At 42.4% G+C, this 27425-nt stretch overlaps 2 protein-coding genes across 9 annotated transcripts in view; one reads left to right on the forward strand and one right to left on the reverse strand.

Annotated features, from left to right (window-relative positions):
- The window catches only part of HERC3 (HECT and RLD domain containing E3 ubiquitin protein ligase 3), a 513145-nt gene that overhangs the window by 187050 nt on the left and 298670 nt on the right, over nucleotides 1-27425 (forward strand). The window lies entirely within an intron of this gene.
- The window catches only part of FAM13A (family with sequence similarity 13 member A), a 340455-nt gene that overhangs the window by 9281 nt on the left and 303749 nt on the right, over nucleotides 1-27425 (reverse strand). For 7 of the 8 annotated variants that reach the window (XR_009503212.1, XR_009503211.1, XM_059922405.1 and 4 more), the window contains 8 exons: nucleotides 25715-25862; nucleotides 16493-16706; nucleotides 15834-15972; nucleotides 15008-15089; nucleotides 13948-14168; nucleotides 13240-13323; nucleotides 5923-6018; nucleotides 4380-4463 (listed from right to left, as the gene is read on the reverse strand). Coding sequence is in view for 6 of the 8 variants with exons in the window: in XM_059922405.1 (XP_059778388.1) it covers nucleotides 4380-4463; nucleotides 5923-6018; nucleotides 13240-13323; nucleotides 13948-14168; nucleotides 15008-15089; nucleotides 15834-15972; nucleotides 16493-16706; nucleotides 25715-25862 (1068 nt within the window). In the remaining 2 variants the exon portion in view is untranslated. The remainder of the gene's footprint in view (nucleotides 1-4379; nucleotides 4464-5922; nucleotides 6019-13239; nucleotides 13324-13947; nucleotides 14169-15007; nucleotides 15090-15833; nucleotides 15973-16492; nucleotides 16707-25714; nucleotides 25863-27425) is intronic. The other variant, XM_059922406.1, reaches the window with a different exon arrangement.

A 27425-nucleotide genomic window follows, 5' to 3' on the forward strand; every position in this document is an offset into this window, starting at 1 on the left:
TTGCTGTGACTTCAGATCTCCAATCTCTTTTCTTGATCCATGGAAGTAAAAGCTTCATTATTAATTTTTTAAAAAATTAAAACCATTTTTAAATTCACAGAGTAAAAGTGGCTTTTAAATCAATAGCTTAAAAGTTTCTCTTTTTTATAAGATGAAGTGGCAAGTCCCGTCTACGTCATTTACATAAGAATTGAGATAATGCGTGTTGACTACCTGAGCAGGTACACCGGGCACACGGGCGGTGCTGCTCAGCCTCTGCCCACCTCCCCTTCCCGGATGAGGAGAGCAGGTGGGACCACCTGACTATAAACTCCATGGAGGGAGGGATTTGGGCCTCTCTGTTCACTGCTGCTCCCAGAGCTCAGCCGATGCCTGCCTATATTAGGTGTTCAATAAATGTCTCTTAGTCCAGTAATTCAGCTTTAAAAGAGAAATACAAATTACTATTAAGAGCGTATTAAAGCCCGAGATAGATAAGAAATGAAGTTAGGGGTCTAAGCCTTATCAATTATATCCCAAGGTCCTGAGAGAACTTCAAAATGGGAGAGTGTGTCTTGCACATTCTGAGAACGCAGTGTTTTTGAAGATGAAGCTAAACAAAGCTATTCTCAGTAAGCTGTGAAAAACATAGGGAAAAAGAAACAGCAAAACAGATCTTCAAAGACCATCAGGTGGCTGTGGATACTGAGTAGATTCTAGAAGGAATCAATATCTAGATAACATATGAGCAACTGAAAAAGAATCAGTGATCAACAGTGAGTAGCACTGGCTCCTTGTACACAAATCAGAAAAACGAACCATTTTCTTCTTTTTTGATAGGATTGGCATAATACCTGGATTTCAATAAAGCATGAGGTAGGCTGATTTGTGAAAGGAAAGCTGGCTGTGAACATTTACGCAGAGTGCTGCTGCAGTGCTGATGTGAATCTGCGGGGAAGCCTCTGACCCATCCTTACTCAACATTTAGCAGTCACTTGGATGAGGCGCCAAAGATATTCACAAAATGTGTAGATAACACAGTGGGTAGGGATATCTGGGTGTGCTGGAAATATAAAGTCTAGATGTAATCTATTTCATAAGGCTAGGGTAGAAGTATGAAAAGTAACAAACTGGAAAAATTCAAGGTCCTGTAATTAGATTAGAAAAAAAAAAGTGGACACGCAGACACTAAGCAATCCTTGGAAAAGGAAGCTGGGGGTTGCATAAATCAACAGTTAGGCGGGGCCACAAGCCATGGTTCTCAACTGGGGGCAGGTCTGCCCCCTAGGGGACCTCTGGCAACGTCTGCAGGCGTTTTTGGTCGTCACACTGGGGAGGGATGGTCGTACTGCACTACTTGCACCCAGTGGTGAGTGGAGGCCAGTCCTCCACAACAAAGAGTTATCTGGCCCAAATGTGTGTAGTGCTGAGGTTGAGACCTCCTGCCCTAGAAAGACCAAGAGGAACTCACAGCACGTTGACAGTCGCGTAGGCACAGACTTGGAGAACTGAAGGGCCTTAGTCATCTCGATCAAGGTCAGGACTAGTCCTTGGTCCACTGTCGGGCTGGTTAAACCACATCTAGAATAACGTTCAGTTCTGGGTATCAGTTTTTAAGAGGGATACAGAGAGACGGGTGTGGAGAGCAGAGCCACTGCACTGCCGGACAGTCCGGAGCCCATATCGCACGAGAAAGAGTAAGAAGAACCTGGAGAAAAAATGTTCACAGGGTGTGGGTGGGAGGGGGCAGGGCAGGTGACTGTAAATATGCCAAGTGCTCTCAAGGAGAAAGCAGTATGCTTAGTCCATGGTGCTCCAGAGGCAAAACTAGGCCTGTAAGTAGGAAGTCACACAGTCATAACCGTGAATGCTATAATTTAATTATTTCATCACTTATATTTTATAGTTATTAAACTTACACATTCTAAAATTATATAATTACCATATTGTTTTCGATAATTTTAAAAATAAGTTATAAAACTAATAATATAAATCTTTAGCTCCTGTCGATGCTTAGCCCATGTTAACGAGCGACCTTACTCTCTTCATTGCTGTAGACGTCTCAAGTTGGAGGATGGAATAACTTCTTAGGGACGGTGTCTCTATTTTGTCAGAGAAGTTGTAGAGGAAACTCGTATGTTGGATCAGAGAACTGACTAGCTGATCTGTAGGATTTTGGGGGCTGGAAGTTCTAGGGCTTCAGAACTTGAGCTGGCTCTCTTTCACACACAGCTGGTGTCTTCCCATAAGCATTAAAAATCAGGGATGGTTTTCAAAGAAACCATTTAGATACAATCTTCTTATCTGCACACACACCAAATTCTAAATTATAACCGAATTTCTGAGAATTAGTACAGTCCAAATACATGCTGATAAAGCTGGCCAACTGGGACAAAATGAACTAAAAGACAACACCATTTACGAGAGCAATGTAATAATTGCAAAATTATCTGAAATTTCGATCACCGTTGAGGGCCAGAAGAAGAGCAATGGCCAAAACATAATTGTGAAAAAAATAAACTAAGCTAAAGGATAAGATTTGGAGGAACAACTTTTAAAAAGAGCATCATTCCTGTATCTTCCATTCGTTTCATGAGGCAATTATCAAGTGTCATATTTCGGATGTGTTAAAGAACACATTTTTATCTAGGAATAGTTTTAGCGCACGCTTCTAAGAAAAATATGCTAATTTTCATGCACACACTTGCCCAGATTTCTTCAATTACGGTGATTTAATTCTTGTGTGAAATTACCAGCTAGATAAAATTTGTCTTCTTTCATCAACATCAAGTCTTACTGTAAGAAAATAGCTCTAAGTTTGAAGATACAATTAGTATATTTGCCTAAACTTCACATCTACAGCATTTTTATAAAACAAGTTCTGTTTAAACAACATGAATAGTGAGCACAGCCACTGCCTAACACCTTAAAGTGAGGTCTGTGAAGTAGTTAAGACCCTTGGGAGGTAAGGAAAGGAAGAGAGTGAAGAGAAGAGACGGCTTTGTAGCTTCCGGTTCCTTACCTGAGTTACAGTGGAGAGAAATCAGGCAAGAAAATGGAGCAGTTCTCAACTGGTGTCCCTCCGTGGGAACGAGGCCCCCATATTTTGAAATAATCGTTCCTAACTACAGTAAATAAACGACACCCCAGGCTTGGGGTTGCCACAGAAATATGACAAGAGAAACTCTTTAACACTCACTTCCACTTGGGGTTTTACTCCCACTTCCGACTTAACTGCTAAATAACAATCATCGATTTTTTAAAAAGATTGACTTTGACTTTTCATTTCTAGAGCCCTGTACAAGGCAGTCAGTGTGTTCAGTTGTCCAGAAACAAAAATATGAAAGAGGCTGATCCTAGTCTAGGCCAGTTAGGTCCCTACAGATCTATGGGCACAGATGGTTCCTCCCATTTCAGCAAAAGTAGCCACCGAGGACAAGGGTTATCTGTATAAAATCCATGATTACTACTGGCGGAAAAAATCAGAGCGTATGTTCTAGTGACTGCTGGTCACAGCACTACATTCACAGATCAAGAACAGATTATAAAATTAGCACCAAGGACCAAATGTGCCAGGGGGAAGGCAAGAGGAAAGGAGAGTGGATGAAACTGTACCCACATATCTGTCAAAGACAACTAAGATATTTGTCTATAAAATGATAATTTTTTGTGTGTGCTACGTACACTGCTTTCGTTAATTTTGGTTTCGCTATAAACTTAGTAAATGAGATTTTTTTTTTTTTAAGTTACCCAATGAGTTAATTTAACAAAACTTTGGAGTACAGAAAATCCATTCCTCAAATAGGGGGGAAAGAAACAAAACAAAAAACATTTTGAAAACAAAACAAAAATCCCTGCAAGCAAAGTAAAAACCAACCAAACAACAACAAACAAAACAAAACAAAACACAATAGCGAGGGAATGAAATGAAACTAAGGAGATCAGCTGGTCTATAACATAAATAAAAGAGGACTGCTTAAAGTTGGTTAGAAGCAGCTACTGATTTTCTTTTCTATATTTATTCAGTTCTATTTTATTTATTTATTTATTTTTAACATCTTTACTGGAGTATAATTGCTTTACAGTGGTGTGCTAGTTTCTGCTGTATAACAAATGAATCAGCTATACATGTACATATCTCCCCATATCTCCTCCCTCTTGCGTCTCCCTCCCACCCTCCCTATCCCACCCCTCTAGGGGGTCACAAAGCACCGAGCTGATCTCCCTGTGCTATGTGGCAGCTACTGATTTTTAGGGAAGGCTGCAGGAAGCCATCACCAAAGGGCCCGATCACAGCGGCTTTCCATCCACAGGAGGGAGAGAGGGAGAGAGGGAGAGAGGGAAGGAGGGAGAGGCACTGCTGCAGATGTAGCAAGCGGTTAGCAGCTGGGGGTCTTCACCTTTATCTCCTTGAAGAAGGAAGCAGTTTCGCCCTCGATAATTGGCTGCAGCAAAGGGCTTCTCCGCTTGCTGGAAGGGGAACCCTGCGACAGGCGTTAATAGGCAGGTTACACGGAGAACTTCTTTCCCCATCCCCTTCTGACTCACAAGTATTTACTTCTGCCTTTTAACTACAGACTCGAACCCCTCCCCGCCAAGAAGTCCCAGGAAAACCAGACACAACTGAAGTTCTTGTCCAAGTTGCTGCTTCACTTCGGAGCTCTCCCCGACCCCCAACCACAGAGGCCACATGAAAGCAAGGACGGCACACGAGTATGTTAACCAAACACACAGAAAAAACCTGAGAAGCAACTGCCTCTCCCCTTTCCTCCTAGTCACCGTAACTTCCGGAACAACTAATGATAACGTAAGCTCATCAAGTGATGCAAAGGTTATCAACAGAGGCTACAGAGTCACCCCACTTAGGGACACTAAGGACCCCTGACTGGGGCATATAAAGGACTTCTTAGATTTAATCCTTTTGCTGATTTATTCGGTAGAAAACTTCTAGAAAGGTAGCTTTCTTCAAACACACCTGCCTGAGGTCTCTGGACCCTGCCCCATTAACTATGAACAAATATACTGTTAAAAGACATATGAAGACCGTATCTTGGGCCTAGAAATACACAAGGAGATTTAAAGGACGAACAGAAGAGCGGCAGCTGAGAAGAACACGCGTTTCGGCAACGACATAAAAGCGAGGCCGCGCCCGCTTACTGCGAAGCCTACAGGCCAGCGGAGGAGCCCTCAGGATCCCCGAGGTGAGCGCTAAAACAGAGGCAGAGCGTCCCCACGAGCTGGGCGGGCCAGAAGCACCGCCCCCGCGGCGGGGCTGGGATCGGGGCCGGGGCAGGCTGGCCAGCGCCCCAACGGGCTTCCCAGAGCTGAGGGCCAGTCGCCGCTCCCTACTCCTGACGAAGTCCCGACTCAGAGGCCGAAAGCAGCGAAGTCCAAGGGCGGTGGCCGCCACGCACGGTTCACGGTTGCTGGCCGCCCTCCCTCTTCTTCCACCTCACACTCTCCTACATCCTCCACAAAGAGGAGGGTCCCTCTCCCGAGCTCCTTAGACGCTCTCTCCCTGGACCTGATTCCAGCAGGGCTGATCCATCTCTTGGAGGGGGAGAGAAGACCGTTAACAGAGGCCGCTAAGACTCCTTGTAGCGGGGCCCTGGGGAGGGCACAGCCCCGTCCTCTCGGTGCTCCGCCTCTGAGGAGAGCGTGGGAAAGCCGGCCCAGCACGTGTCAGATGGATGCATACGGCCAAGGCATATCCCCGAGAGGGACAAAACATTTCTCTCGGCCTCGGATTTGCTCATTTTTGGCAAACGTAGCCTCCGAAGTCTCTGATAAATTCTTTATCCCTCAAGCTTAGGGGCCATGGATATTGACGGCAGGTTCAACTATGAAAGACTATTCTTTCATGAGAAGGCAAGTTAGGGCCCTAATAATACAGCCGGGGCCCATTCAGCCAGGTGATCAACAAGCGGGCCGTGGTGTACTCACAATGACGGGGACGGTGCTGGCTCGGGACAGGATCTGTTTGACCAGGCGGTACCTGTCGTACAGCGGTTTCATAACCTGACGTTCATTCTTGCTCACCTGAAATGCAAGAACAGAAGAGCTGAGAAGCCTGCTCCTGGTGGCCAGACTGGCCAAGCACGCTCTGGGCCGAGAGAAAGTACAGGTGATGCAACTGAAGACTCACCACTCTTGCAAAATTTATTAAACTGATGACATGAATCAGTGAATATTTACAATATCTACTCCAGCTGCCGATCATTGGAAATCACTCCCTCAGCAGTACTGCTTTTCTTCAGTCAAAACTATGATCACTACTGATTATTAGTTCCCTATGTAAAACTCTTGAAGGTTGCGAGTTGCCAGATGATTCACTATTTTCTAGGTCCAGGGAAGGAGAAAGCATGTGTTTCTATTATACTACTTACCATGCAGTTCTGTAATCATTTAAAAAAAATATGTCTTTCTTCCCCCTGGAATTGTTGTGTTCTTAGGGACAAATTCTGGCAAACAGTAGGTATTCAAGGAACATATGGCCATAGAATACATGGATTGATTGATCTCTGTGGCCCTAAAATCTGGCACAGGGCTCAAAAATGTTTACAGGACTGACTGTACAGGCAGTGGGGAGACATCAAGCTCAAATACCTGGCACAGTATTTGAAGCCCTTCATGACCTGCTCCTTCTCCTCCTCCTCCTCCTCGTAACTCAAGCTCCAGAGAGAAACTAGGTTGTGTCACACCTCCTGGTCTAGTTCCCTCTGTCCTGGAATGGCCTCCTCACCGCTCTTTGGTTTGGCAAATTCCAGATCAAGAGCCGCCTCCCACACCTGTGCAGGCTTCTCCCGACATGCCCCATTCCGGGAGGCCTGCTCATTCTCTCCTTCGTGTCACCTGCCGCAACCTGTGCGTACCTTGTAATTCACGTATGCTTTGCTATAGACAGAACGTTCGTGCCCACTCACTCCCCCGTCCCCACTCCAAATGCATACATTGAAAAGGAATCCCCGATGTGACGGTGTTTGGAAGTGGGGCCTTTGGGAAGCGATTAGGTCATAAGGATGGAGCCTTCATGCATGGGATTAGTACCCTTATAAAAGAGACCCCAGAGAGATCCCTCACTCCTTCTGCCATGTGAGGACAGCGAAAAGATAGCTGTCTATGAATTGGGAAGTGGGCCCTCACTAAACACCAGCACCTTAATCCTGGACTTCCAGCCTCCAGGACTGTAAATTTCTATCTTTTATAAGCCATCCAGTCTATGGTATTATAGCAGTCCTAATGGATGATATATTTTTATACTCTATAGTAACTATTTGTTGACACGTCTGTCTTCTCTTTAGACTATAAGCCCCTTGACACCAGGAGTTTGTGTTTTTGTACCCCTGGTAACTATTTCAGTGCCTGACATGATAAAAATATTCCATAAATATCTGTAAAATGAGTGAATGAATATTTCAAATATAAATAGGTATGCCAAATTCATAAATATGCATTTGTTTACTTAAATGGAGCAAGAGATGAAGTATCTTTGTTTCAAGTTTGCTGTTGGTCTTCTGCATTTTATTTCTACTGTACACATAAGGCAAGGGTTACAGAGGTAAGGAAGGGCAAATAGTATTCGCTTGGACCATTTCTCTTATGGGCCTTTTGGGCCTTCAACTTTGAAGACAGGTGTAGATTATGCATGAATTGATTATCCTTTGTTGCCTTTTTTATTTGCCTTTCTCAAAGTGATCAACAATAAGTGAACTTTGGATAAACTTGATAGAATACTGCCATTATGCAAAGACATCTTGAGGATTTATCTTCTGTCATCAGCAATAACAATAATCACTTCTTTCTATCTCTTCCTGTTACCAAAATATCAAGAGGCGGCATTTTCTTGCTTTTACTATCTACCATATTAAAAGGAGTCTTAAATTTGGTATTTCATAAAAGATGACTGTCAGAACTGGACGGGAACACAGGAATTATTTCATACAAAAAAAGAGTGAGGGTAGAACCACAGGCTATCACTACTACATACCTACCACAATGGCTGACATGAAAGACAGACCGTGTCAAGTGTCGGAAAGAATGCTGAGAAGTTGGAACTCTCTCTCAGTGCTGGCAAGGGTGGAACACTTTGGAAAACTATTTGGCGGTATCTCCTAAAGCTAAACATATGACTCACCAATTCCGCTCTTAAGTACACATCAAACAAGTGTGGTCTTAAGTTCAACAAAAGACATTCATAAGAATGTTCATAACAGCACTATTTATAAGAACCCCGAACTGGAAACCATCCATATGCCCAACAACAGAACAAATAAGTTCCCGAAATTGAATACTACACAGCCATGAACATGAATGGACACAGCTATATGCAATATCATGGATTAACCTCACAAAAAATAAAGCCAAGGAGAACAAGCCAGAGACCTAAGAATACATACCGTAAAGTTCAAATTATACAAAGTTCAAAAATAAGCAAATCAAATGTATAACGTTAGAAGTCAAGAGAATGGCTTTTGTTGGTGGGGTGGAAGGTCATGGTATTGACTGGAAGGGGACATGAGAAGGGCTTCCAGAGGGCAGGCCACATTTTATTTCTTGATCAGGATGTTGGTGACGTGGATTTGTCTACTTTGTGAAAATTCATCAACATATATATTTATAATTTAGGCTCTTTTCCGTATTCATGTTATACTTCAACAGAAGCTCAACAGTAGCCACAAGTAAGTGTGCGGAATAGAAATAAATGACTTGTACAACCGCACATGTAAAACGACAAAATTTAGTACTGGAACACGTGAAATAATTTTTTCTGTTACTACAAGATGCATTCATTAAATGTATTGCAGATGCAATTAAGGCACATCCTAATCGTCAACCCATGACATGCGGTGAAATATTATGTAAGATAAACAACAGATGTTTAGTGCCCAAAAGACGTGCAAAAAATAAAAGTAATAAGGAGCCAGCATTTCCCCATTGCAGACTAGCATCCTATTACTACATCTGACCATAGAACAACATGGGTGTGAACTACACAGGTCCACTTACACGCGGATTTTTTTCAATAGTAAATACTACATTACTACACGATCTACTACACGGTTGCACCCATGGATTCGGAACCTCAGATATGGTGGAACCATGGATACAGAGGGCCCGCTCTAAGTTATACTCAGATTTTCGACTATGCTGAGGGTTGAACAATGCCTAACTCCCGAATTATTCAAGGGTCAACTGTAGAAACATCTTTGGATTATAAAAGGAGACTCTGGATTTTGGAAGGAAACCTACTGCTAAAATCAGCCAGACATGGCAAATGTGATAGAATCAATTTCCTTTCTAACTCTTTGTTCGAAAACCAAATTTTCTAGTTAGAGTAGATGAAGAGGATAGCTGGCTTATATTTGGCTTGTAATGCTGATATTTAGATTTTCTATGAATTGCTCATTTTAAAAATGAATGACCCTCAGAACTAATCACCTGTGAGAGATCTGATAAAATCCAGTTTTTGACTACGGAGAGTCAAAACTCATCATGATTTTACTGAAGTTAATGTTGGCATTTGATGGAAGTATCTAAACACCAAAAATATCCATGATCTTTAGGTCTGAGGTGATGGAAAGAATACTACTTGATTTACACCAGGATTATTTCCATGATAAATGTCTGAAGCCAAAGGTTTGGTGATACCAAAAGTCAATACAACTTTCACCCTTCATAAAGCCATGTCTTATGTAATTATCAGTGCTGGATTTGTGAGCAGAGCCAAAATCTAACCAAGAGTTAGAAAAACAAAGTAGCACCTTGGTTAAACTGTTAAAAAAAGGGCCGCTGATATTAAGTGGACCATGGGCAAACTGTTCGGAAGTTTGACATCTCTTATTCTCGAGTCACCAGCTGCTCAGGGATTCTACTCCAAACCAAGAATAGCCCTTTGAATGAGCCAGTAAGGTTCTCTGAGTCTCGGTTTCTTGATGGGTAAACTGCAGAATTCAAATTAGAAAATCGTTATGATCCATAATTGCTTAAAAATGACTTCAGGCCAAGCATATAGTATATTGTCTTTTCAATATACTTTCCCTCTTCTTGCTTCAAGCCTTTATTTAAATTTTCATTTAAGTGGCAGCTCTGAGTGGCTTTCAATGTGTGGAAATAGGGTTAAGACTAAGATACACGTTTACACCCAAGTCAAGACAGCATGAACATCTAGCTATGAAGATCTAACGGGTGAAGGCAGCACCTTCCACTCAATCTTTGCTTTTGATGGAAAGAAATCTTCATCTACTGGTCTCTTACTACCCTATTTGGTTGCTCTGTAAGTCTCAGAAAAATATATCAAATCTCCTTAGTAAAACAAAAAATGGTCTGAATCTGTGTGTGGAGGGGTGTCTCTGAGTCATAAAACCGCTAGTGGGAGAAGACAAATGAGATGGATTCTTGTAACAGCTGCATTCTTGGCCCGTTGATTCGGAAAACGGTGACCCTCTCTCCTTTACTATCAGGTAACAATGCTAGGCTGACTGGGCAAAGATCAGCTCAAATAATCCCAAACAGCAGATAAACAAATGATAGTATTTATATGTGGCTTTAGAATTTGCATTTAAATTTGAACACGGTGCATTTAGGGTCCTGTTAGTTCCCTGGTTTTTGAAACAAAAGATTAAAATACATCAATGAGAACCCAGAAGCTCTGGGCAAGCCGCCCACTCTCTCCCCTCCACACCATCATCGGGGTCTGTAAAGAAGGTAACACAGGGAGCTGCAGTCGTCTGTTGTACCTCTGTGACGTGGGCTTCTGATGAGACCCTCAAATGTTGAAAAGGACACACTTCGATAATAATTCATACGGAATCATGTGCCAGTGTGTAAATGAGCGTGTTTTTGTTTTCCTTACATGTGTCGGTCTGTCTGGAGGGTGTCCCGTTAGAGCAAGCAGCCTTGTTAAAACATGTACAGAAGCAGCACACATGGCCTGTGATTTTGACTGTTAGTGTCCTTTTATATCAGAATCTGTAGACTCAGCAAAAAAACCATCAGGCTCTAAGCATCTGCTTTTCTAAAACACTCGCGGTTTGGAATGACGGTTTAGTTCTGGAAGTATATGTATTTTTTGTATTTATAAGTCCAGGGTCCGTGGCAACATCACAGATCTAAGAATGAAAAGTTCACTCTTTGATTTTCAGACTGGTCAGATATCAAGTGAACTCTGCTTTTCCTGAGGAGGCTGGAGTATCATGTTCCAGAGACAGGCAGAGAGCCCGACTCAGGAACAGGAATAAATGACACTTGAACTTCCTAGAGCATTTGTCCCCTGCCCTGTGAGATGCTAGAATGCACATCCCAGAAGTGTTTTTCCTTCATCTAAAAGAATGATGAAAGAAAGGACCACGAATTAATAGTTCATATTCCTAATGGTAAGAGTGTTAAAAAAATGTGCATTTCTCCTGAGTCAATCATTTAATAAGAAGTAGACAGCAGAAGGCAGAACATATAATTGTACCAGAAGTGAAACCTATCATTTACTGAGGAATCCCACCCATCTCTCCCCAAAGCCCCTCTGCCCTACTTCCTCAATGCCAGACAGCCTACAGGTAAATGTGTGTGTGTGTGTGTGTGTGTGTGTGTGTGTAATGTCGTTTAGTCTCCATGACAACCTATAACAGACATCTATTATGAAGACAAAACGCTGGGGCTCTGAGAGTTCCCTAAGCAGCCGAGTCAAGGAGCCAGTCGGCAGGGCGGAGGTTTGAATCTAGGTCTGCTGATCCTAGGGCCTGCATGTTGCCACCGTCCGGGCAGAATGAGAGACTCTGTGCCCAACTCAGAGCAACAAGTACCACTGCACACAAACCCCTGCACTGACAGTAAGGTAAAGACTAGTATTCAGCTGAGAGACCTCGGGCCTCAGGCAAGGAAGTCTTTAAAGGAGTCTGTCAACGTCATAACCTGAATCCACACAATGGAAAGAAGGAAGATACGTAAGTCCCACCTCCCTCATGGAGGCCTGCCTGGTGGCCGGGAGGAGAGCCCTTTAGTGGAGAAGGGGTTTCTCTCTGCCAGAAGAAGTTTTGCTCCATCTCTACAAGTTCTGAATACCCCAGAAGAGAAGGACGAAATTTCACAATGTAGTAGAGCTCCAGAGCGTTCACTATTTGGTTCAACGCCTTGAAAAAATCCGAAACAAAACCTGGCTTGAAACATGACCATTATCCCAGAGCACCAGTATTTTTCCACTGCAGGGACAGGCCAGCAAAATCCATCATCATCAGCGCCAGGTTTTTTGTTTTGTTTTTAATTTAAACCTAATAAATTCAGAACCAAAATACCACGGAGGATCATTCAACAGATAGTTTATTGGGCACATGCTCTGTGTCAGGTCTTGTGCTAGTTGCTGAGGGCCAGGTTCACCATTAGGTAAACAAAACCCAGAATCCCTGCCCTCACAGATCTGATAGTCTAGTGCATTATTCTCGAAGTTTCTTTATCTAAAAGAGCATATTTTTGATGAAAAGACTCTCTCCATGACATAGCTATGGCTGACACTGGAAAAGAGATCTATGCATTTTGGTGGTAGAAGAATCCATACGTGAACATCAACTTCACGCTTCCTTATACCTGCTCTTAAGAACGTGTCTGGTTGGGTTCTTGACAACATTCTTAACAGAAGGTTACTAAGAGTCACTGACTAGGCGATCTGATTACGAGTTCCCTAAGGAACAGACCAGAAGGCTGTCATGCTACCCTCTCCCCCAGGGCTAACAACAAGCATTCAATCAACGCTCTTGCTGAGTAACAAACTGCCTCAAATGCTTCCAAAGCCATATTTTGGACTCCTCACACTTTTGGTTCTGGATGGCAGCTAGAACTTCTCTACAAACACGGGTTGCAAACGGCATTGCAGAGAAACTGAACTTTAGGGCAGATCATTCTAGTTTAGCACCTTCCTTTTATGGATAAGAATGCCTAGAGCCGGCGATGGCAGCTTTATGGGGGCAGGCACGTCTCCCCACTCTAGGGCGCTGCGCACCGATTTATATCCCCCTCCACCATTTTCCCCTCGAAGCAGGACACTAGTGACTACATTTTAGCTGCAAACTAATTTTTCTTTGGAGCTTAATTAAATTTAGCACCTACTAGATAGTGGAACTCCTATCATTGGTTTAGCCTTCCGAAAGCTTACTTCTGGTGAAAATACAGAGTAATCTAAACATCAGGGAACCTCATCTGCAAAATACTGAACACAGATCCACTTCTAAAGCCAGGTAATTTACCCCAATCAGCAAATTCCGCACATTCACGTACCGGCCGTCCATGAATGCTTTCATAATATAACAGAGCTTTCTGCAGGGCCACTTTCTCATTAGCAATCTGGTCTTTGGTCATATCCTGTATAAACACAAGGATAGAGAAATGAGAAAGGGGAAAACACTTGTGAATGTCCCGACTTCTTTATTTAGTTCAACAAATTTCCCACGGTAAGGTTAGAAAGAACGTTTACACAACAGCTCGATCCAAAGCTAGGAATCAGCTATTCCTGGTGTCTTGCTGGAAACACAGCACAGCAGAATCGGCACCTATGAGTACTCCTACCTCCCGTGCAGTGGGCAAAGGCACGTTGCATTGAGGTAAGCAAGGCTGCGAGGCACATGGGGCTTAGCTAACCGGCTCCGGCAATGACTACAGTTACAGGACGCACATTCCCAAAGGCTTGTCTCTAATCCTCCTGCCTCAGAGAGCCACCACGCTATTAACTGAAACAAGTCCATTCTGCAATCTGTACAACAGGGCTTCCTGCTTTCAGTCTGTAGTCCAAACCCGAAGTACCTACAGTTAAAACGCTCTGAGTTTGTTTTATCTGCTTCTCTGGATGTCTCAGAGTGTGGGAGGTTTAAAAAGGTGTCGCTCTGTCACCCTTCCCATTGGGACCCTGGGACATGCCCCGCCATCCTACCACGCTGACCGGAATGCTTTAGGATTAGCAGTCGGCTGGGGGCCTTCACAGAATCACACCTTAATGTCCTCAGGACGGCTGGTTTCCACCCGCTTCTCCTGGAGCTTCCTTTGGATGGACTCCAGCGTGGCTTCGACGCTAGGCTTTAAGGCTTTATCTACCAGCTCTTGCTTCTTCTCGTCTTCTTTCTCAAGTTGGGAGCCGAAACTCTTGGGGAGAGTATTGCTTCTCTGCCGTATCCTGGGGGTTAGGTCCTCTTCCGATATCTTCAGTTTTGACTCTAGGAGAAAAGATTTGGGGGTGGAGATGTATGGGAACTGACGTCTGCTGAACCCAGATTGTTTTTCTGTGCTGTTAACGACTGCTTAGCCTTGTCTTTCTTTTCCCCCAGAAAGTATCTAATTATAATATTAGTCGAAATCCCTGGGTTATTGTGTTAAACCCAAGAAAAATGATAATGTCTTCTCGGATTATCTGGTATGATTTCCTAACCCTCATTCCTGAGGAAGTTTTAGTTCTTTGACAGCCATGCATTAGCCACACCAACCTGTCTGCTGTTCTCAGAATGAGGCGGACGGATGGCTTCCTACACTGATTCCCTTAGTGTTTACAGGTATTTGCAGATCTAGCGCCCAAGTGCTGGCCAACATTTTCCGTATGACGTGTATACCTCATTTTGGAATCATTTTCACTTTGTATTCTATTCTATTGTGTATATGACTCTGTGTCCTAAAAGACAGCAAGTGCTTTGAGGGACAGGGACCAAATCCTTCTCACATCCATCTGTGTTCTCTGTCTTAATTCCACAGCAAATAAAGCCTTGGATTAAACAGGTACTTTGAGTTGAAACCATCATCCTTATATTAGTGATTTAGGGAAGTCAAAAAAATGCTGCCGAATTTGCATCTTAGCTGATCTGGGTTTCCCCGTGATTGAGGCCATGGGAGGACATGGAGAAAGTGTGCCCTGAACACTTAGAGCCCTGGGAAGCAGCTTCAAGAAACTTGTCTTTCCTGGAATACTGTAGCAGTGAGTGGCACTCAGCACGTGGTGAGATCGCAGCTTCGGCACCTGGCTTGTTCCCTGGAGACGGCACCATAGGTCTAGAACGTTACCTACCTTTAAGTTGTTTCCGGAATTTGGCAAGGTCATTTGTCCATTTCAGAACCTCTGGATTGGCTGCTTTGTCGCTGTGGGAAGGCTGAGAAAAGGAAACCTTGAGTAAGTGTTTTGGAATTGGGGCAGGAAAAAGAAGAGTTTGATAATCAGTTTGTTTTAAACAGGAAGGGAAAGTTGAGTTCCACTGGAATAATAAATGAGCCGTGATGAATCAGAGCAACTTCACAGGTGGGATTCCATTATCCTTCTTTATATCTGGTTGTTTATTTATTTTTTAACACTATCTGGTTATTTTTGATGCTTTCAAAGAACTCCTCAGAGGCAAAATTCTGGATTTTTATGATCATGGACTTCTATGAGGCCCATGACCTTGTAGGGTTCAACCTGTCAGGCTAACAGGATAGAAAGCAGAGGGGTATATGATATGTTACACTACAACCACCATGAAAAATGCCTTTTTTGCCACTCTCGTGAGAACTACTAAGGATAGAGCTGAGAGTAGAATGAGGTCAGTACTAATAAAATTTTAGAAGACAATCTCGAATTACGTTTTAGGCAAACAAAATACTTCATTTAATGATTTTTCCCATCCCTGTTCACTGATCAATTTGCAAGACATTGAGGAGAGCATTCAGTTCCTCTGTAAGGATACACCTGTGCACGGAAAATGCTGATACACGATGTCTGGGGTTTATCAGCGTTGATACCCCAGTGTTTATTGCCTTTTAGTTTCGAGATTCCCTAGAAATTTCCCTTCACCTTTATCACTTCTCTGAGTTGCCGACGCATCACGGCAAGGGGGGCGGGGGAGTGAGCAGGCACCCACCTTGTACTTCCGCTCCTCTTCAAACCTGTCTTCAAACTTTCGGATCTTCTTTTTAAGGCTCTGAATCCTCCGCGTGAGCTGGGCAGGCGTCAGGTCCTCTTGCTCGTCGTCGTAGGAGCCCAGAGAGGAGCTGCGTCGCCTGTGAGGGGCACAGCGCAGGGTCAGCTTCCCTAGGGACAGTCACCGCCTGCTGGGAGGGGCGCTGGGAATGAGGGATGTGGCACGGGGAAGGCGGGGGGGGGGGGGTACTGTCCAAACCGTGTTTATCCTCTCGAATAAAAGCAAGCTGACCGCTAATTCATTTTGTGCCCTTGAGCTCTGCGTGTCCTGCCTTTTCAATAGGTCCAATCTTCTCTAGCTCACCCTTATGCTTGGCAAAGCCGGGACTGAAATGTGCACAGCGGACCTCACAGTGAAACACGAGAGAGCTCTGGAAAGGAGGTGCTAATGGAGAGTCAGCAGGTGATGCTGTAGTTGGGCCACAGGTCAAGTGAAAAATTACAACAGAGCGTGTGCACTAGGAGGGAGAATTTCAAATATGTTCCTCCATATGCTTACGACTTAATTAAAAAAAATTACTAGCCATCCGCAACATTCCTCCGACATTCGAATGTTACAGGCATGGTATCTTTGCGCGTGTGCAACGTAAGGAAACATACCTCATGAACGGATGGGAATTGGGGGGAGAAGGAGGCACTTCCGTGTCGTCCAGGTACTGCCTGCTCTGCCCGTAAGCGTAGAAGCGGGGCGAGAGCATGGGGTCGCTGTCCTCATCCAGGAGCTGCCGAATCAGGCGCCCTGCCTGCGGGGAGAGGCGTGCTTCGCCAGCACGAACGCTCTCCTGCTGCCACGAGGAGAAAGCAGGGGCGGGCTCTGGAAAAGAGCAGGGGTAAGAGGGCCAAGCTGCTCTCTAGAGCGCGCTTGTTTTCTGAATGCATCAGGAGCAACTGAACTTGGGAGGCACTGGACGGTTTCACATTTTATTGATTTGTTTATCTTTTGTTTGGCTGCGCCGCACGGCTTACAGGTTCTTGGTTCCCCAACCAGAGACAGAACCCGTGCCCCCTGCGGTGGAAGCACAGAGTTCTAACCACTGGACCACCGGGGAGTTCCCAGTTTCACGGTTTAGGTGGAAGGTTGTAACTCGGGACACTATGCCCTGACCGGAACTGGCAAATCTAACTGACAGCCATCATCTACCCTCTGTCTCCATCCTCACTTGCCTTCAAAGGAGAATGTGCTAGAGCTGTCCTGGGGAACAGTGTGTGCTTCCAACTTTCCCCACAGATCACTGATGATAACTTCTCCATCTGAGGGTGTTACGGAAGAGAAACTCACATGTGCCTGGGAGGGAGGGGTTTGGCCTCATGGCTGGACATCCCTCACTGAAACCACTAAGGAATCACATTAACCTTGTGAGACCCCATCGGTTTAGGAGTTTACGCCCTCCGTTGAGGTCAATCAATAAGCTGTTTTGTGCGCTTCTGCTTAGCATATTAGGATTTAGCATGTTTAAGATACATGCTCTGTACTTGAAACTTTAGAGGCTACTTAAGACTACAGTTAAAGTAAGATACGTGCATAAGATTAGTCAATAGAGAAAAAAAGAATGCCTTACAAAGGACAAATCAGTATGAATTATTTCAGACGACCTTGAAAAAAAAAAAAACAGACTTAGCACAAAATCCTGATTTGTCATTTTGGGAGGGAATAGGATGATATTTATTTCCTTTCACTGTAAGACCCACCTCAATGTATTTCTTTCCTCATTAAAAAAATCCTATCTGACATATTTTAAGGATAGATCTCAGATGATGTAGGGTATTTCATTTGGAATACTCTCTTCATTAAAAAAACAAAAAGATTACGCTTTAAATACACTTGTGGATATTGTGATTTACACAAGGCTGGAATTTGGCCATGATCTTAAATTCTGGGATTCCCACAGTTTGAATCATGGAACAACTGCTCCTTCAGCTATCAAAGTATTTCTAAAATCTACAAAATTATCTTAAACAAGTGCTTACTCTGTATTTTACTTCAAAAGATCATACTGTAATCACGGAACATTAAAGCTGGTTGAAACTTCATACGTCATCTAACCTGGTGACTTTTCAAACCTGGCTGCACATTAGGGTCACAGAGAGAAACCTAAATAACTCCTAACGTACAGGTCCTCACATCACCCAATTAGGCAGAATTTTTAGGTGAGGGTCCACATATGTGTGAGACACACACACACAAACACACGCAAACACACACTCTCTAAAAAGCTTCCCAAGTCTTCCAAAATGCAGTCAGGTTTGAGAACTACTGATTCAGTCCAACAGATTACAGATAAGGACACTGAAACCCAAAGAATTCCAGAGCAAATACCTAATCAATGACAAGAGTTGGGTCTAGAAACTCAGTCTCCTACCCTCCAGGACAGTGCTTCCATTCAGAATGTGCCAGGCGCTTCAAGGACAAGGATGACTGTCTTAAAAAGGTTTTAAAACCCCACAGTACAGTAGGAGAGTTAGGCACATTAATTAAAAAAAATGAACCTCATGTGGAAGGAGGCCCACAGGTTCTCAAAATTTAAAGACAACCGAGTTATCTGGTAACACAGATGATACTGTAAATACTTTGAAAAATGAAAGCATGTTAAAGACAGAGTCTTGCCTATCGAGTCTTAAAGAGTGGCAGAGAATACGCTGGTAGATGGGCATGGCTACAGCCGGAGACTAACAGGAGTTGTTGCATTGTTTGTACTGACGCTGTTGGCTGGCTCCCCTAAGTGGCAGAGGTCAGATACGAGCAGCTCCGGAACCGCCAACAGGAAAGAGTGAAAATGGATTGAGAGGTGAGGGGGTACGAGGGAAGGAGGAGGTGAGTGGAAAGCAATTCCTAGAAAAATAACAAAAATGTAGTATAAAGCTGCAGAAAATGGAACTATTAAACTGACTAGATGACATCATCTGTTTCATGATATTTCATAAGACAGGAGTAATTTTCTATAAGGACTAAAGTCAATGGAACCAGGACAGGGAAAGGGTTAAGATGGCTTGAACGGTAAAGCAGCAGGTAATCACCTCACTGCCAAGCGGCAAAGGGGCAAAACCCCTGGGGGAAGGGCTCGGTGGCTGGTGAGGACAGAGGGCATCGGCGAAACAAAGTCTGATGTTGATATTGGCATGGGCGTGCTGGCTACTTTGACATTTCTCCTCGTCAAAACTCAGTTTGAAAAGCTGTTACTTTAGGTCCTGAAGCCCTTGAATCTGTCTGAATCTAGCAGATACAACTCTTAAAAAATATTACAACTAATCTTTGCTTTGAGCTTGAACTATGTGGTCTCCGGGCACCAAAATTTTTGCAAAAACAGTATGTGTTTGTGACCATTAACCAAACATGTCTCCAGTAAAAAAATATACAGTGATCCTGAGTTAACTACAAAATACTAATCATGTGCTTGTTTGATGCTTTGTGACTAACATGGGGCCATCCCTCAGATTGCCTTTTTGTTAACACAGCTGTCTTCTGGGGCTCCATTCTTGACCCATCGCTTCACTGACAAGACGACAAAATGTGTCATTTTCCTAGTGTCACCAGTGGTATATATAAAGTACATGGCTAAAGAAATTCTAGCTTATGGGTGACACTGTCTCTTGAATTCATTCTTTAAACTTTTACTTTTTACTGTATGATTCTGTTTATTTTTTAATTGAAGTATAGTTGGTTTACAATGTTGTGTTAATTTCAGATGTATAGCAAGGTGATTCAGATATATATATATGTATACATATATATATATACACACACACACACACACACGTATATTCTTTTTCAGATTCTTTTCCATTATAGGTTATTATAAGATACTGAATATAGTTTCCTGTGCTATACAGAAGGTCCTAGCTGTTTATCTATTTTATTTATTTATTCATTTATTATTATTATTATTATTTAACATCTTTATAGAAGTATAACTGATTTACAATTGTTTACCTATTTTATATACAGTAGTTTGTATCTGTTAATCCCAAACTCCTAATTTATCCCTCCCCATCCCCTTTCCCCTTTGGTAACCATAAGGTTGTTTTCTATGTCTGTGAGTCTATTTCTGTTTTGTAAATAAGTTCATTTGTATCATTTTCCTAGATTCCACACATTAGTGGTATCATATGACATTTGTCTTTCTCTGTCTGACTTAGTTCACTTGGTATGATAATCTCTAGGAAATTCACTTATTTAAAAATGAGAAATATAAGACCATTAAGAATTTCAACCTTATAAACTGGGACGAAGTGAGAGAGTGTCATGGACATATATACACTACCAAATGTAAAACAGATAGCTAGTGGGAAGCAGCCGCATAGCACAGGGAGATCAGCTCGGTGCTTTGTGACCACCTAGAGGGATGGGATAGGGAGGGTGGGAGGGAGACGGGGTATATGTATATATATAGGTGATTCACTTTGTTATAAAGCAGAAACTAACACACCATTGTAAAGCAATTATACTCCAATAAAGATGTTAAAGAAAAAAAAGAATTTCAACCTTAACAAAATAAAAAGACATGTTTCATCATTAGTGGCAGACAGAACAGAAGTTTCTCACCTATGCAACATGAAATGCTTATATGATTTCTCTCCTTTTTCTCTCTTTCTTTAATTCTATACAGTCTTATAACTTAAGGCTCCTATTCAAAAGAGTTATATAATTACATGTAATACATAGTTCAATATAACTAAAGAATCAGTAAGACCAACTATTCCTCTGTTTTAGTTTGAAGTGATCTAAGAATACAAGGCTATCTCATGTTTTGATAGTTGGCACTCAAGTAGACTAACAAGAACAAACCGAGAACAACCCTGTAGTCCGTGATAGTATGTCCTATGCATTACCTACCTGCTTAGAGAGCCAGTTTGAGACTGTGTTCACTGACCATTCCCAACTGAGGGCTTGGGAAATATTTTATATTTTAATCAGTAATTCTAGAGCAATGAAACAGACAAGGATATTGCAAGACAATTATTCAAAGGAAAACAGAAAAGAGTTGAGGCTTCAAACTGGATTTTCATCTTAAAGGACCACATAAAACAAAAGCGTTTTCATATCTGGACCAGAATTCCCTGGGTACGGTGGTTTTGATTTTAGCCATGTGTCTGGTCACAAAGAACTCTGGACTTAAGTATGGCACGTCTATTAAAAATTAATCCGCCCAGGTTAGCTGACATCACAGCAGGTCAGAAATAACAGAGATAAAAGCTGTATGCTTGCTACCTAAGTAATAAAAAAGAAGAGATCCTGGGGGAGTTCCAGTTCAGACACACTACAGCGCACATGGAAATAAAGGAGATTCACTGCAGGAAGAGGGAATGCGACTCTGACTGATGTTAATGTGATCACTGGGACATACAGCTCCTCTCTGCTTAGAGGGCTGGACCCATTTACTACACAAAGAAAACTGACTGCTGATGATTTCTCTGTAAGAAATCTGCACAGAATTAAGGGAGCTGATGTCTTCCATGTCTCATTACCACCTATGTATATGCTGTTTAGAGTCATTCCTACTTGTCATGATGTCACACTGTCTTCCCAGAAGGCCACTCAGCAGTATTGGAGGCCCCTGCACATCCCAGATACAGAACCATGGAAGCCCCACTGGTGGGGGGTCTTCCCTGGGGGGATCCTTTCATAAAATTTTCCTTAGAATTCCAGAATTTAATCTTAGAACAATGGCTGTCCTATTACATTGTTCCCATAGTCTCCCAAACTATCAGAGTTAGAGGGAAACTTAGTAGCCATCAATCCAAAATAACATCAACTAGGTCCATCCATGTTCTGCAAATGGCATTATTTTATTCTTTTTAATGGCTGAGTAATATTCCAGTGTATATATGTACCACATCTTCTTTTTCCATTTCTCTGTTGATGGGACATTTAGGTGGCTTCCATGTCTTGGCTATTGTAAACCGTGCCGCAATGAACATTGGGGTGCATGTTTGTCCTAGTGAGTGAAGTAGGTCAGACAGAGAAAGAGAAACATCATATGACATCCCTTATATGAGGAATCTAAAAAGAAATGATACAAATGAACTTATTTACGAGACAGAAACAGACTCACAGACTTAGAGAACAAACTTATGGTTACTGGGGGGAAGGATGGGGGGAAGGGATAGTTAGGGAGTTTGGGATTGACGTGTACACACTGCTATATTTAAAATGGATAACCAACAAGGACCTACTGTACAGCACGGGGAACTCTGCTTCATGTTATGTGGCAGCCTGGATGGGAGGCGAGTTTGGGGGAGAATGGATACGTGTATATGTATGGCTGAGTCCCTTTGCTGTGCACCTGAAACTATCACAACATTGTTAATCGGCTACACTCCAATAGAAAATAAAAAGTTAAAACAAACAAAACAACAACATCAACGAACACTCACTCAGTGCCCATCAAGTGCCTGTGCTGCGTACTCTGCATATGTTAGCTCATTTAATCCCGCAAACACATACTAAGTAGATACTACTATAGTGACTACACGTTATTACGTACTGTGTCACCTATTAAAAGATGGGGAGGCTGAGGCCAAAACTGAGACACGCTGACTACCTTGTCCACAAAGCTGGCTAAGTGGTAGAGCCGGGATGTGAACTCTGGGTGTGTCTGCCTCTTCACCTCATGGTCCACTGTCTGCCGCGATGCTGAACTGGCACTGCTTAGAAAGAGGCATCCGGGTGGAAGTCAGGAGACTTAGTGATCTTGAATCATCATTTTGACTCTTTTGGCCTCAGCTTTCTTAGCTGTATAATGGGAGGGCCCAATTGTAAGATCTTTAAGATCTCTCGCTTCTCTATCTTTTTTTTTTTAAGAGAATTTCCTTTCTACAGTTATTTTTGATAAGCAGTAAGTGATGAATAAGATAGCTGAAGTATTCTATGTCCTTTAAAAAAATGTTCTTTAAAACTTGATTTCACCAGGACAAATCTAATAGAGTAACCAAGTGTTTACATCTCAGGACTTCCACAAGGGGCATCCCCAAATCAACATGAATCGGCTGATTAGGAACATTCTAATTATGTAACTTTCAAGGACTTTAAATAACGAAGACTAGTTCATTTGATTTGTGTATCCATTTAGTTGTGGAGAGTGGAAACCCTAGTAATAGTGATTATGATGTTGCCGTCATGTGGACAGATCAAATAATGTGCCCTAATACATAGCTACACGCAGAGGAAAAAAAAAGATCAAGCGTGTATTATTTATCTGTCAACAGGCACAACTAGACCGTGATCCTACCTTCACCTTGAGAGGGTTCCACTTTATGTAGCCTGTGGAACCTATTGTCAGTTTCATTTTTCTTTTTATTTCCCTGATACCGTACGCCCCAGAAGCCAGAGAACATCATTCCCACGTGGAAGCATACACGGCAGAGAGAAGTACCAGCAGGCTACTCATTAAGTACTGTCTCACCTGATGTTCTGTGAATGAGAATGAACGATGGCTTGCGGATGTAGAATACGCAAACCAAAAAGAGGGCGTGACACTACGTGGTGGTCTGGAGACTAGTGACGGAGACCTATCGACGGATACTGGCTCATATGGTTTCGGTAACGACTACTTTTGTTTATATATTTTGTTGCACTGGTTTCACATTCACAGTTTAAATTAGTGCAGAGTTAATTCCTTACTGGAAAGCCACCATGTTGTTTCTTACTGAAGCTATAGAAAAAGGTGATATTTTAGTGACTGAACTGACTGCTCTCATCTTAGCCACGCTTTAGGCAAAAATTCCTTCATTTTGACTATACTTACAGCTATATTACTGCTATAATGTAAAGCGGACATTTAAAATAAATAAATAAATATATAAGTATACTGAAAGCAGTAACCAAAGGATCTAAACAGCCTTGAAATGAATCCACGTAGATTTCTGAGATATGCAAGTTCAATGACAAATGCAGTCATCGGCAAAAAAAAAAAAAAAAAAAAGTTAAAACAACTCATTTCATAAATTACATGGATAACACAATTCACATTCCCAAGCACAGTAAAATGTATTTCTTTCTCGCCATAAGCTTTAAAAATTTCATCGAGTTTTCCAATACAAAATATAATAAAATGTTGGTCCCTTCATATTATTTTTTGTCTGGCAGAAAGTTCTTTACATTAAGTGATGAAATAGTTTTAAGGAAACAATAAGTTAGCTTTCAACCGCTCTGGAGAGATTTTTCACCTTTATGTTCAGCCTCTTTTAAGTGTGCTGGAAGAGACTATAAATTTATGATTAACCAAAGTAAAAGTAATCCAACACCTGAGTCCACTTCAGTAGGAGAAGGAAGAACCTACCTTCCCCTTTCCTCAATAAATCATCAAGATAATATGGCCAATTTGAATTCTGACCAAAAATCCTAGCTTTTATCTAGAGCTGCATGTTAATGATATGAGGAGACCGTATTCTTGAAACCCAAATATAGCATTTATTTTGGCTACTGTTTTTGTTTTATCTGGGTGACAGTGGCTACCATGGGACTTTTTGGTGGGGTGGTAAGGTTGTTTTCAATGTATGAATTAAAAGCACACCTGATTATTTCAAAGTACACAAAAGAACAACAACAAACGCTAGCCAGGAATGTATCACTTAAAAACAAAACAAAAAACCCTGAATTCTTCCCCCAGTGGACATATTATGAGCTGGGAAGATCTGACAAAATCTCAGATCCACTGCTTAATTACATGGGGAAAACAAAACAAAACAACAACAATAAAAAGAACTGGAACATGTTTCTTAGATTGCAAAGAGGGAAAATTAGAATAAAAAACAGTTTGATTTTGTTTCCCTAAAGCCCTGGATGCAAGGAGCATAATGGGTGCTACTATTTTTCACCTTGTGATCTTTTTAGATCATCTTTTGGTCCTTCATCTAAGATCATTAACATAATGAATACTTTTTGGTTAAAAAGGGGTGGGCAGAAGACAAGAAACTCAGGTGCTTTTGAAAAAGACTGATATTTTTAATAGTTGTAATTCTCTGCTAAGTCATTGTGTTAAATCAGGCTGCTGTTCTGAACTCAGGAGCACAATTTCTCCCCCTCTGTAGCCTTCAAACACACATACGGCCTAGAGGCAGATGGGCACTTATTTTGGACACACACTGATATGTTTGGATGCAGACACATGGAAAATGGAAGAACAGCAGCTTGACAGAACTGCTGCAGGATCCTCCCTGAAATACACTTTTGACAAGATGAGGATACCCTCTTCTTCTGCAGAAGTAAATTTCTAACGTTTTTGTCAAAAATCTGTAGAAAAACCAATCTAAAGCAATGTATTACAGGCTTTCAAGAAGAAGCGCTTTTATTCAATGCTTTCTTGATAAGCAAATTCCTTATGTTTGCTAACCTGGATTTAAAAATTCTTTCCACAAAAACAAACATAGAATCAAAGCAAATCAAAATAACCTTGAAAAATGGGGAGGAGACTTAACGAAGGAGGTGGATGGTGGGCATGTAGCAGGGGGAAGCAGTTACACTGACAGCAAATCCGAAAGGCACACCAGTTCCCTATTACTCAGCTTGGTACTCCTAGAGGGAAAAAGGCACTCACACATCAGCACCCCTGGAGAGTCAAAATGAAAAAAAAAAAAAAAGGACTGCAAGGTGACACTATAATAAAGGATAAGCACATTTTCTTTCACAGATTGCAGTTAGTCTTGGCGACACTGAACGTGACACATTCCTATGTCCGGGGAAGGATTTTCAGTCATTTAGAAAATGTGGTTTACTTCTGCACACACAGCTCTCGCTCTCACCCACACATCCAACATGCTTCTCCTTTCTGCTAATGTACATATGCTTCTCCAACATTAAATCATCCAAACATCAGACGACCTTACCTTCCCAGCTCTTCTCATCACATAACACAGTCAGGTCCAGCTCAGGCGCTCCGGAGACAAAGCTCTCTTGCTGGTCATCAGCACTGGGAGTCCTCTGCAGCTTGCTGTCAGGTACGCTGGGATGCTCCTGGATCTTCATGGTGGGTTCCTGCAATAACAGCACAACGTCCCCAAATCTCCACTGCTCATCAAAACCCCCAAACGTCCGCAGCGATCCCACTCCTGCTGGGTGAAACCTCCTCCCAAGCCACAGCTGCTGATGTCCCCGGCACGGAAACCGAAATCAGAGCTTGATGCCCCCTGGATGATAGCTGGCCACTTGCATGCAAAAAGCGACCATCCATCTGCGCTCCTTTAACTTTGCTTCTGGAAGAAAGACAAGATGTTTTCCGAGGGCTGTTCTTCCTGATAACTGCTGGCAGCTGACAGTCTGGATGATTACCGACTGGGGCCAGGAAGGAGGGAAAAGGAGTTTGTGTTTCCTTAAAGGAGTATGGCTCTCCAGACTGTAAACAAAAACCCAAAAACTCAGCTAGTGCTGTTGCCAAGGCTGTAGCAGCAACATGGTGTCTCCTGCACGCCGACTTCTTTGCCCCTTAGGTAAACAGTGCTGCAGGGCCAGGGGCGGAGGCTGTGTACACGCGTGCTCTCCTGCTGGCCCTGCAGGCTTAGATCAATTAAGCGGGGCTAGCTGCACATTCCCAGATTTCCTGTGGTTGTTTCTGCCTCGAGCGTGGGGAGAACAGGCTATTTATGGAGGAGCTCTGGGTATGCATTGTTGCGCAAATTCAAACAGCAAGGGGGTCTGGTGTCGCAGCTAAGCAGGAAGGAATACACACTCTGGAAATGAGCCAAAATTACACAGGGAGCACGACTTTTTTTTTTTTTTTTTTAAGTAAAAAGGCAAGAGCTGGCAAGTCAGTGATGCATAATTTATATCTTACAAATATGCAACTGTCGCTTGTTTTCTTGGTTTTGTTTATCGGTGGCACGCACACCAGACTAGGATGTCTGGGGGATGGGAAAACTCTCCCCCAAAGGCTGCTATATTAACTAAGTGATTTTGTGTTTAAAAAACTGCATTGAAATTTAGTCTTTTTTACCTTGTCCTTTGGCATCGGGTAAACCCAACCACTGCCATACTCTCCTCTCTCATAAAATTATAAATAAAAGTGTTGCCTCAAAACACATTTCTCAAGTAGCACAGATCTGTACAAAAGATTTTCTCTGAGAATAACTGGAAATTTATTTTAGCAAACATACCATCATTAAATAAAAAAACCAAAAACATATGGAAATCATAAATGATTCTGTTAACGTATGAGAAATATTCTTATGCTTAAAACAAAGCAGTACTAAGACTTCCACCTCCTTTTAATAGCTATTCACCCTACTTTGATATCACCAGGGGAATAGATAGGGTTTTTACTACTATATTTCCATGAAATGAAGCATTCTCTTCACATTTGGGATAAAATGAAATATCACCAATCAGTTCATGATAAGCTACTGAAGTCAGATGGAAATGCTAAGTAAATCTGGGGCTTTAAGACACTTTAAAAATTCTGCTTGTCTATTGTAGGGAAAAAAAACACACAGATTGTGCATTGATGTCACAAAAATCATTTGTTCCCTGAGCTGAATCCTAAGTAGACGGAGTTGAATGACCCAATCTGGCGTTCAGCTTTCTAAAAGTTACAGCATCAGTTAG

Source organism: Balaenoptera ricei, chromosome 5 (assembly GCF_028023285.1).
Source record: "Balaenoptera ricei isolate mBalRic1 chromosome 5, mBalRic1.hap2, whole genome shotgun sequence".
NCBI lineage: Eukaryota > Metazoa > Chordata > Mammalia > Artiodactyla > Balaenopteridae > Balaenoptera > Balaenoptera ricei.